At 35.8% G+C, this 11,960-nt stretch overlaps 1 protein-coding gene across 9 annotated transcripts in view; it reads right to left on the bottom strand.

Annotated features, from left to right (window-relative positions):
- ESCO2 (establishment of sister chromatid cohesion N-acetyltransferase 2) overlaps positions 1-11,960 on the bottom strand; it is a 90,990-nt gene that overhangs the window by 54,027 nt on the left and 25,003 nt on the right. For 3 of the 9 annotated variants that reach the window (XR_010159463.1, XR_010159462.1, XR_010159461.1), the window contains exons 10-13: positions 9,913-10,088; positions 6,250-6,317; positions 2,255-2,325; positions 1,604-1,748 (exon numbers count right to left, since the gene is read on the bottom strand). Coding sequence is in view for 5 of the 9 variants with exons in the window: in XM_063816970.1 (XP_063673040.1) it covers positions 6,185-6,317; positions 9,913-10,088 (309 nt within the window). In the remaining 4 variants the exon portion in view is untranslated. Of the gene's footprint in view, positions 1-1,124; positions 1,749-2,254; positions 2,326-2,463; positions 2,645-4,709; positions 6,318-9,912; positions 10,089-11,960 lie in introns of those variants that run through there. The other 6 variants (XM_063816970.1, XM_009455085.5, XM_063816972.1 and 3 more) reach the window with 5 other exon arrangements.

The raw sequence follows: 11,960 nt of genomic DNA, 5'->3' as shown, positions 1-11,960 counted from the left end.
TTGTACAGTACAAAATAAAGTCTACATTTGTTTAAAACACTGAACCTTTTGCTGATGTGTTTATCAAATGATAACTGGAAGCTGAGGGGAATATGCCTCAAAGAGTAGCTCCTTGGATACTTCAGACTCTGGTTATAGCTTGTCTTGATCTCTTGGATCTCCTCAGATCTTTGGTTTTTGCTTTAATTTATTAAATGTATTTTCCATACTGAGTTTAAAATTTATTAATTTGTACCTTAAGCATTTCCCAGCTGTGTAAAAATAATAAAACTCAAATAGGATGATAAAGAATAAAGGACACTTTGGGTACCAGAAGGTGTCTCAGCATTATTTTATACTTCATTGATTTGAGTGTTGTCATTAAACTTGTTGAGTAAATGTGAGGTTTCTTTCCCTCTCTTGGCCTTATTTTGCTAATCTGTAAAGTGTTTTGGATCAGTAGTTTCTGTGAGCCACAGTCCCCTGGGAATTTTCCAAATTACTGAATTGCCAGTGTAGGTGATATACCTAGATTTGGGTGTAGACAGAATTTTAAAAATTACCGACACAGGGCGTTCTTAGAAACATTAGGAACAACTGCACTCTGAACTTTAAAAATGCCTAGAAATCACTGAAGGCCTTTTGGTATAAGATTGTACCAAGCAATAGGACACAACATTAACTTGCATATATTCCATCAAAATAATGTGACAAGTAAATTGGAAGTTGTCTTAATTTGTAGAAAAACGTATGTATAATTTTGCATCCTGATACTCAATAGGGTCTCTTATCCTCACTCTGACATGTGTCACTCTTCTTTGCCAAGCCAACAGAGCAGCTTCTCCAGGGCATTCTTTTCCTAGCAGGAATAGCAGTTCCTGCTTTAAGACTTAAAGCAGGAACTGGATCTTTCTTGAATTGGCTCTTTAATACATAAGCCATTGCTTTTCATTGAGAAATTTATTTCCACTTCCTACAGTTGCGATATCTAATAGGAATAAACTAATACCAAGGACAAGACCAGCAAATTCACAGCCCTTGTCTATGGTAGACATTACAAAATAATCCCAGCATGCACTGCCCCTTGAGTCTGGTGAGGTCCTAGAAATCCTCAACACAAGATTGCAGACAATCTGCTACCAACTGGAAGAAAATTTTTTTTATTCTTGTTCTAGAACTTGCTCTAAGTCTCAGATGTTATCTTTTTGGACATTTGCCTCATTCTCAAAAGAGCAACATGTGACTTGGCTGAGGGCTTTTTTTGTTTTTTTTTTTTTTTTGAGACAGGGTCTTGCTCTGTCACTCAGGCTGGAGTACAGTGGGGCAATCATGGCTCACTGCAGTCTCAACCTCCCAGGCTCAAGTGATCCTTGCACCTCTGCCTCCCACTCCGAGTAGCTGGGACCACAGGTGTGTGCCACCACACCTGGCTAATTTTTTTTTGTATTTTTTGTAGAGACAGGGTTTTACCAAGTTGCTCAGGCTGCTCTGGAACTCCTGAGCAACCTCTGTCTAGGCCTCTCAAACTGCTGGGATTATAGGCGTGAGCCACCGTGCCCAGGACTACCTTTACACTGAATTAATTAGTAAATCAAAATAGCCTTCTCTCAAGTGGCTTTCTCACCTCCCAGAAAATCTTTCCCTTTAGAATCTGTAGAAGCCTCCAGGAGCTTGTTATGCCTCCATAAAAGGAGATAATCAGCAGCTGCTTGAGAAATGTTGAAGATGATTCTTTCATGTCTCCTGGTACCTATTTAATCTTCTACAATCTGTTGATTAGAATAAAAATTAGAAAGGATTTTAAACTAGACAAATGCTACATATAAAAACTATATATAAAAAGATGCTATATATATCAGCTAAGAATTTGGGAAAAACAAAACAAGCCTCCCGTCTTAGACTACTATAACAAAAATACCATAAACGAGGTGCCTCAAACCACAGAAATTTCTCATAGTTCTGGAGACTAGGAAGTCCAAGATCAAGATGGTATCTGGTGAGGGCATCCTCATAGAAGGCACCTTCTGGCTGTGTCTTTACATGGTGGACAGAGCAAGGGAGCTCCCCGACCCTCTATTTTTATAAGGGCATTAATCCCTAAGGGTTCCTTCCACCATCATGACCCATTCACCTTCCTAAGACACTACTTAACGATGGTATTACATCATCTTGGGGAACAGGGTTTCAACATACGATTTTTGGTAGAACACATTCAGACCATAGTACCTCCCTTCCAATGGGGGGAAAAAAAACTTACAGGAAATAGAAAACAAACCTATGATAGGATTAACAATGCCAATCTTCAAAAATACTAACAAAATTGATAAACCCCTAGGCAAAACTCATCTGTGGAGAAAAAAGACATGTCATGAGTGAAAAAACCTTTACTACAGATCCTACAGATACCCAATCTTATTCAAGAACACATGAAAAGTCCAAAAGAAAACTAGTTCACTGAAGCCAATAACATTAAAAAGAAAAACATCAAGACCAAATTGGGTTTGGTTTATTTAGTTCAGGGAGGCTAGATTGCTTTAACATTCAAAGAACAATGTAACTGCCATATTAACAATAAAGAAAAATCAAAATCATCTCCAAAGATAGAAGAAAGACTTTTTATAAAATCTGAGTATCTGTTCAAGATGTTTGAGAGCTTCCTAGAAACCTAGGAATAGACAGAGGAACTTCCTTAATATTAGAAATTTATCTACAAAGAAACTATAAACCTTATATTTAATAGTAAAATGTTGAAAACTTTACCTATTATCAGCAATGAAACAAATATGCCCCCTACCATTGCTTTTATTCAACACTGTACTAGACTGGCAATCTTAGAAATGCAATATTGTAAGAACAAAAAATAAAAGCTGTAAGGTTCTAAAAGAAATAAAACTCATTGACAGATATTATGTAGATAGAAATAGATAAATTAGAATTAAATAAGTTTAGAAAGATTGTGAATACAAAGTCAAAACAGAAAACTTGTAGTTTATATATCAGCAAACAAGATGTAACTTAAAACACTTTTCCCAATGGCTTAAAAAAAAGTAACAGCTGGGCACACTGGCTCATGCCTATAATCCCAGGACTTTGGGAGGCTGAAGCAGGTGGATTATTGGAGGTCAAGAGTTCAAGACCAGCCTGGCCAACATGGTGAAACCCCATCTCTACTAAAAATACAAAATTAGCTGGGCGCGGTGGCATGCACCTGCAATCCCAGCTACTCGAGGCTGAGGCAGACAATCGCTTGAACCCGGGAGGTGGAGGTTGCAGTGAGCCAAGATAGTGCCAATGCACTCCAGCCTGGGCAACAAGAGCAAAACTCCATCTAAAAAAAAAAAAGAAAGTATCCAATACTTGAGCAAGTCTAAAAATCAGTCCTCCCAAATTGATCTATAGATCTGACACAATTCCAATAAAATTCCAACAGGCTTTTTTGTTGTTGGTAGCTTTTTGTGGAATAAATTGATTCTAAAATGTATATGGAAATGCAAAGTCCAATAATAGACTGAAGAAAAAAAGTGGGACCATGTACTAATACTATAGCAAACATTAATATTATAATTAACACAGTCTGGTATTAGCATAAATAGAACCTATATAAGATTACTAAGAATACACAGGCAGAAATAGACATACACATATATTGGCACAATTTATGACAAAGACCTCCAGTAGAATGCCTGAAACCATGGACAGTACTGAACCTGATTGCCCTCAATAGGAATATGTTTCTGTGCATGTCTTCTGCCCACAAATTTAATGCCTTTTCCATCTTAACTGAGCATTTATCACCCACTGTGGCTACTCTGAATGGTGGGCAATTTAAAACTTATGAATTCCTTACTTCTAGAAATTTCCATGCAATATTTTTGGTAACAAACTGTGGGAAGCGAAATTGCAGATAAGGGGGGATGTACAAGGTGATCTAGGCTCATCTTGTACATTCATTGCCCTATCCCTAGAATGAGCCATTTCTCCAAAGAGCCCCAGGTCCTTTTGTGGAAGAAGGTATTAGTAATCAAGATCTGGCTGGGTGCCGTGGCTCACACCTATAATCCAGCACTTTTGGAGGCTGAAGTGGGAGGATCACTTGAGCTCAGGAGCTCAAGGGCCTCAGGAGCTTAAGGACCGGCTGGGCACCATGGTGACACTCTGTCTCTACTAAAAAAAGAATACAAAAATTAAGCAGACGTGGTGACACACACCTGTAGTCCCAGCTACTTAGGGAGCTCAGGTGGGAAGATCACTTGAACCTGGGAGGTCGAGGCTGCAGTGAGCCGTATTTGTACCACTGCACTTCAGCCCAGGGCGGGGGAAAAAAAGAAACCAACCAACCAACCAAGATCTGGGTGGTAGGTGTGCTCATTGCCATTAGGGTATCGTTGCTTTGCGACCATCTCAGTGCACTTGCTTCTTGTATGTGTTTTACTTAAATTAAAAACAAAACAAACAAACAAAAAACACCCAACCAAGACAACAGTATCAATAGCAAATCATGCTAAATATTTAAAATAGAAATAGTTCTTGAAATACAACATATCTAAGACATACTAAAGTGAGGCAAGATGCAAAATAACTGCATATGTATTTAGTTAATCTAAAGTAATAAGCACTAAACTCAAAGCAGGATTAAGGGAAGCCTCTTCTTTTGGCAATCTCTATTTCTGTATTATCTGAATTTTATTTAACATATACTATTTTCATAATAAAATATAATTAAAATCAGATTTAGTTGTATAAAATAAAGAATTTTAATTGATTCATTACAAAAGCATTAAGCAAACAAAATGTTAATTAAAATTTTTAAATAAAATATTTAAAAGAAATAAGTGCAGAAAATAGCATTAAAATGTTTGCATAATTACATACATTTTAATACTTCCACATTCTTTTGGGGACCCAGGCTTTTAAATTTTGGAAACATGTTAACTTACAGGCAAATAAAATGAATGCAGATGAATAGTTTCTACATATAATTACAATCTGGAAAACGACTTGCCTAGAGTCTTATTGCCAGTTAGCAGTTGAATGATTTTTCAGAATCAAAACAATTTGAACAATGTTTTGCTTTTTAAAGTATCCAAGAATTACACTAGAAAAATGTGTGAACATTTAAGTGTATTTACACAGTTTCATGGTCTCTGATCCACCAGCCTATGTATATTTACTAACCTTGGTTCTATTACCATACATTTTGTAAAGACTTTTGCCAGGTATCTCAGAACAAGTAAGGTGCATTTTAAACAAGCAAAAAATTAGAAAATGAAACATCTAATCCAACTAGGCATTTTGTTAATGACATCAATTGTCAGTAACAGGTTCCCAAAGTAGTACTACCAATATTTCCATACAACAAAAATTAACTAAGTAATAGTGCAATTACTAAGTATAATTTTAATTAAATCTGATGACAGGTAAACATTTATTTTCAAAAAGATTAAACATTAAGCTATAAAATTCTGCTCTACAGAAATGCATATGGGATAATCTTATTCCTTACCATCTTGTTACAAATAAATTCTAAACATTTTCTAAAGATATTCAAACTGAGTTACTACAGACGAGTGCCTATCAAGTGAAGACTCTGTATAGAGAAGTCAGGAATTAAGCTGGGCACGGTGGCTCATGACTGTAATCCCAGCGTTTTGGGAGGATCGCTTGAGCCCAAAAGTTTCAGAGCAGCCTGGGCAACACAGTGAGACCCATGCCTCTATTAAAAAAAATAAATAAATTCAGGAATTCCCTTTACAAATTGGGCACAGAAATTACTTGCCCAAGTTTAAATTTGCCTGTTTGCTTCTGATGTGGCATTAGATAATCCTGGTCTAAGAGTGTGCTTTATAAAAGACCAGGTCACATTTCTAGAGAAAAATCACTTTGTATTTAATACTCTTACATAAGATTCAGGTAATTTTCCAGTTATAGCTACAAAGTTTCATAATTAAACATTCAGAGTGCTAATCAGTGAATCACCCAAAGATTTTTCCTTTGAATCCCCAGATAATTTTCAACAAATTTATTCCTGACTTTTCAACTCATAAGGAACAAAACTGTGATGTGTGTGTGTGTGTGTGTGCGTGTGTGTATATGAGTGTGAGTCTCGGTATTTTTTATTTTGATATTTATTAAATAGTTTGTATTTTATAATAAGGAGCTCTTTGAACTTATCCAGATAGTAACTCCTTTATAACTGAAATCAGCTTTAACTATTAAAATTATATACGAGGAAATTAGGAGTGTTGCAGTACTTGGTTGCAAATAACTTGCCATCTGGTGTTGGGTCAGAAAATGCTATTTCATCAGTGCTGAGAAAACAGCCAAACATGAAGCAATTCCTAAAAGAGAAGAAAAGATGATTTAATGATGGAAGCAACTTAACATTCTAATTAACATGAGCACAATTTAAGTAAATACTCTTGACTTAAATCAACCTTATTTTTAGTAAGTGAAAAAATGCCTTATATTTTAGAGACAGAAGTCTAATGACATCATTTCACAGATGAGAAAACTAAGGTCCAGAAAAAATTCTGATGAGAGGCAAAGGGAACCATCCACCTAACTCTAGGATATCCATGGTAAAGAGCAACTAATATAAGATCATATTGCTAGGCCAGGCGCAGTGGCACACGCCTGTAATCCCAGCACTTTGGGAGGCCAAGGTGGACGGATCACGAGGTCGAGACTATCCTAACATGGTGAAAGCCTGTCTCTACTAAAAATACAAAAATTAGCCAGGCATGGTGGTGCATGCCTGTAGTCCCAGCTACTTGGGAAGCTGAGGCAGGAGAATCACTTAAACCCAGGAGGCAGAGGTTGCAGTGAGCCGATATCTCGCCACTGCACTCCAGCCTGGGTAACAGAGTGAGACTCCAACTCAACCAAAAAATAAAAATGAAAAAAAAGATCATATTGCTAATTAAAAGCCAAAGATAATTAGAACCAAAAAAAAATCAATCTTAAGCAGTAACTATATATATATTTTTAATATATATATATTTTTAATATATATATATATATATATATATTTTTTGAGTCTCACTTTATCACCCAGGCTGGAGTGCAGTAGCACCATCTCTGCTCACTACAACCTCCGCCTCCCCGGTTCAAGCGATTCTCCTGCCTCAGCCTCCCAAGTAGCTGGGATTACAGGCATGCACCACCACACCCGGCTAATTTGGTATTTATTTATTTATTTTTAGTAGAGACAGGGTTTCTCCATGTTGGCCAGGATTGTCTTGAACTTCCAACCTTAGGTAATCCACCCGCCTCGGCCTCCCAAAGTACAGGGATTACAGGCAAGAGCAACCATCCAGCCTATATATTTTTTTTCAATGTAAACATCCACTGAGAGCTTTAAGAAGGGAAAAACTAATCTGCATTTTGACTACAACTCTCCTTGATCTTGCTTACCTTAGGATTAAAAGTAATAAGGAAATGGTTAAAAGAATTCAACATCTCCTACAGCTTGTTTGTGAAAGAAAAAAAAAAAGAATTAATCAAAATTGAGGGATATTCTATAAAATAACTGACTTGCACTCTTCAAATTCTTTCATGTCAAAAGACTGAGAAATTGTTCCAGATTAGGGAAGATGAAGATTAAAGAGACGTGAAAACTAAATGCTGAATGTGATACTGGGCAAAAAAAAAAAAAAAAAAAAAAAAAAAAAAAAATGCCATGAAGGACATTTGAGACAACAGACAAAAGTGAAATATGGACTGTCAAATAAAAGCATTATATCAATATTAAATTTCCCAAATTTGATAACTGTATCATGGTTATATAAGAGAATATTCTTGTTTTTAAGAAAAACACACCAAGGCATGAAGGGGTAAAGGGGCGTAATATATGTAACAAAATAATTCAGGAAGGTTATCTAAACATAGAATGGTAAAGCAAATGAGGTAAATGTTGAACTTAATAGATCTTGACAAAGGCTTCTTACTACTCTTGTTCTTTTGTAAGTTTGAAATTATTTCGGAATAAAAATTTAGAATTTGATTCAATTAGAAGATATAAGCTTCTAATATATTAACTATAATTAAATACATAATATGGTAGAGCTAGGTTAGATACTGGTATTCCTCATACCAAATTTATATATCTAATATAAAACATAGAAAAGTATTTCATAACTAATCAAACAAAAATCTTTAAGATACCAATTTTTCCTACTGATCCCCTTTGTAAGTATATGTGATTGACTAGGATTTATGGCCCAAGATCCGGTCCCCATAATGGTGTTGGCATTTATTTTTTAAAAGTGGCATAGAATGCAAGAGGCTTGAATAACACTATTCCAAAGTGTGGTCTTTGGTTTGGTTAAAGTGTGCTTACTGGTTTGTAACCTATTATCTACACGATGAAGTATGTGTAGAAATTGAGAGAGCAAGTGTTGTGAAACTCATCCATATAACCTAGATTAGGTAAATTAGAAAACAGGCTTGTTTGTGACATTGGAAACTTTAAACATCAATACATAGTGTCAGTTCAAAGTGTGTACATGGGAATTAAAACTGGAGACTCATTTTTTTGGTTGAGATATAACTCATATACTGTAAGACTCACCCTTTAAAAGTGTACAACTGAGTGGTTTTTGTGTATATTAACAAATATTGTCCAGTCACCACCACTATCTAATTCTAGAACATTTTTATCATCCCAAACCCCGTACTCATTATTAGTTGCTCTCCATTCATCTTTCCTCAGTCCCTGGAAACTACACATCTACTTTCTGCCTCTGGATTTGCCTGCCTCTTATGGACATTTTATGTAAATGTAATCATACAATGTGCAATCTTCTGCAACTGACTTATTTCAATTAGCATAATGTTTTCAAGGTTCCTCCATGTTGCAGCGTGTGCCAGAATTTCCTTTATGGCTGAATAACATCCCATTGTTATTATTGTATCGATATATCACATTTATCCATTAATCACAGATTGGATTATTTACACTTTTTTGGCTTTTATAAATAATCCTGCTATGAACCTTCATGTGCAAGGTTTTGTGTGGACATGTTTTCTTGAGTATATACCTAGGAGTGAAACTGCTAGGTCACATAACAGTTTAACGTTGAGAAACCATCAGATTGTATTCCACACCAACTGCACCAGTTTACATTCCTACCAGCAATGTACAAGGGTTTCAGTTTCCTCTACATCCTCACCAACACTTGTCTGTTTGATTACAGCCATCCTACTAGGTATAAAGTGGGATCTCACTATGGTTTTGTTTTGTGATTTCCCTCATAAAGATGTTGAGCATCTTTTTATGTTGAATTAACCATTTGCAATTCATCTTTGGAGAAATGTCTACTGAAATTCTTTGTCCATTTTTAAATTAGGTTGTCTTTTTATTGTGTTATAAGAATTATTTTATGGGTATTAGACCCTTAGACAAATGATTTGCAACTATTTTCTCTCGTTCTATGGATTGTCTCACAAATCCACTTTTTTAGTTATGCTTATGAGTTATAGCAAGTCTTCATTATCTAGTCACTATCAATGAACATGTACAGCTTCTGTAATTTTTCAAACCTTTACTTTGTATAGATTATATTTATTGAAGCGTAATTTCACATCTATTAAGTCTAATAACAATTTGAGATTGTATTTTTGTTTTGTTTTTCTATTTTTTTCTAGCAATCCATTTTTATTTTATTAGTGTTGGTCTGTGACAAATTAAACTAGTCCTTTAGCACAGGTAGTCTGAAAAGCAGTGGGCTAGTATGTTTCAGACCTGGAATGTTGCACCCTAGACTGAGTACATCTAGTATGGTTTTTCTAGTACCAATACCTTCCTTAGCGTGACTTTGATAGTATTTATACTGAAGTATCTTACCAATATCCTTCCCTTTAGCTCAGAAGCCGAGAGGTTCTGGGAAAGCTATGAATCTAAGGTTCTGGATCTAGATCCATTTTATTTCTTACCTGAGGGTATCAACTAGTCGTCTTGCAATGCGCTTTCTTCTCTTCAGTCTGAAAACCCAGATTCTACTTATCCCACAGACTGCAGGTTCTGGTACATCTGAACATTGCCAAGCCCTAGGACATTCCGTAGAGCTTGGGGATTCCGGACCAATTGGTTCAGACAGGACACGAAATGCCTGCAATGATATACAGAAGCATCTATAGCTAACACCACAGATGAGTTCACACTGCTTTAAAAAAAATTCCTTAAATAAGTATCAAAAATTTAACTTATATCTCCAAGTATGTTAAAAAATATTTTCTATTTCTTAAATTCTTATCCCTTTAGTCACACAATGCTTTAAAAAAACTAGTGGTGTTGAGACATTCACACATTCTAGTGTGTCCCATAGCATTATGAGACTTTCCTCTTATACAATTGTAAACATTAGACTCTTCCTTTTAATAAAGTATATAAACCTCTCTCATTCTCTCCATCCTAAAATGCATATATGACCACCTAAAGAAACCAGTAACACCAAAGAAGATTTATATCTATTAACTATGAAATCTGGTTGGCATTTCAAGTTTCTTAAACATTTTTATTTTGAAATAGATTCATAAGAAGTTGAAAAAAGCCACTACAGAGGAGCATGTATCCTTCCCTGAGTTTTCCCCAATGATTACATCTTCCATAACTGGTATAATACCAAAACCATGAAATTACCATTGGTATAATGGTGTGTATAGTTTCATGACACTTAATCACACCTGTATATACATTTAACTACCATCACAATCAAAATGCAGAACTATTGAGTCACCACAAAGATCTTCTTCCTCATTATAGTCACATCCACACTACCCCCTCTCCCATCCCCAGTCCCTGACAACCACCAATTTATTCCCCATGGCTATGAGAATGTTATATATTATATAAATGAAATCATATACCATATGACCTTTTGAGATTGGCTTTTTTCCACTCAGCATAATGCCCCTGAGACTCATCCAAGTTGTTAAGTATATCAATTCTTTGTTACTTTTTATAGCTAAGTAATATTCCATCATATGGCTGTATCATAGCTTATCATTCACCTAAAGCATTTCAGGACACTTTGGTTGTTACCAGGTTTTGGCTATTACTAATAAAGCTGCTATTAACATTCTTGTACAGGTTTTTGTGTGTACATCAGTTTTCCTTTGTTTTACTTAAATGCCCAGGAGAACAATGGCTGGATCATATGGTAAATACATGTTTAGTTTTTTTTTTAAAGAGACGGAGTCTCACTCTGTGGCCCAGGCTGGATTGCAGTGGCACTATCTCGCTCACTGCAACCTCCACCTCCTGGGTTCAAGTGATTCTCCTGCCTCAACCTCCCAAGTAGCTGGGATTACAGGCATGCACCACCACGCCCAGCTAATTTTTGTATTTTTAGTAGAGGCGGGGGGTTTCGCCATGTTGGTCAGGCTGATCTCGAACCTGACCTCAGGTGATCCGCCTGCCTTGGCCTCCCAAAGTGCTAGGATTACAGGTGTGAGCCACTGCGCCTGGCCTATGTTTAGTTTTTAAAGAAACTTCAAAACTTTTTCCAGAGTGGCTGTAATATTTTACATTCCTACTGACAAGGTGTGAGAGATCTGGTTTCCCCATATCCTCACTAGCATTTGGTATTGTCTCAATTCTTTACCTACTGTTACCCTTCTGACAGGTGTGTATTTAGTTTTTAATTACGAACAACACAACATTGTTTCTGACCTGAGAGTAGAAGAGAACAGTTAGTTGGCTACATCTTGCCTATTATCAGGACATATCAGTCTACTTCTTTGAGATCAAAGAAGGAAAAGACCTCTTAAATAAATACACAACATAAAAAGATGTAAACTGTAAAATTAGTAATGTTGAAGGGAAAAAAAGTGCAGAGCTTTTGTAGGTGATATAAATTGTTATCAGCTTAAAATAGGCTTATATTATAGGTTATATTATAGGATATTTTATGTAAGCCTCACGACCATAAAGCAAAAACCTATAGTAGATACATAAAAGATAAAGAAATCAAAGCATACCA

The sequence above is a fragment of the Pan troglodytes genome, chromosome 7 (genome assembly GCF_028858775.2).
Source record: "Pan troglodytes isolate AG18354 chromosome 7, NHGRI_mPanTro3-v2.0_pri, whole genome shotgun sequence".
NCBI lineage: Eukaryota > Metazoa > Chordata > Mammalia > Primates > Hominidae > Pan > Pan troglodytes.
Note: the sequence above shows the minus strand (reverse complement) of the source record. Positions and strands in the feature narration are given on the sequence as shown.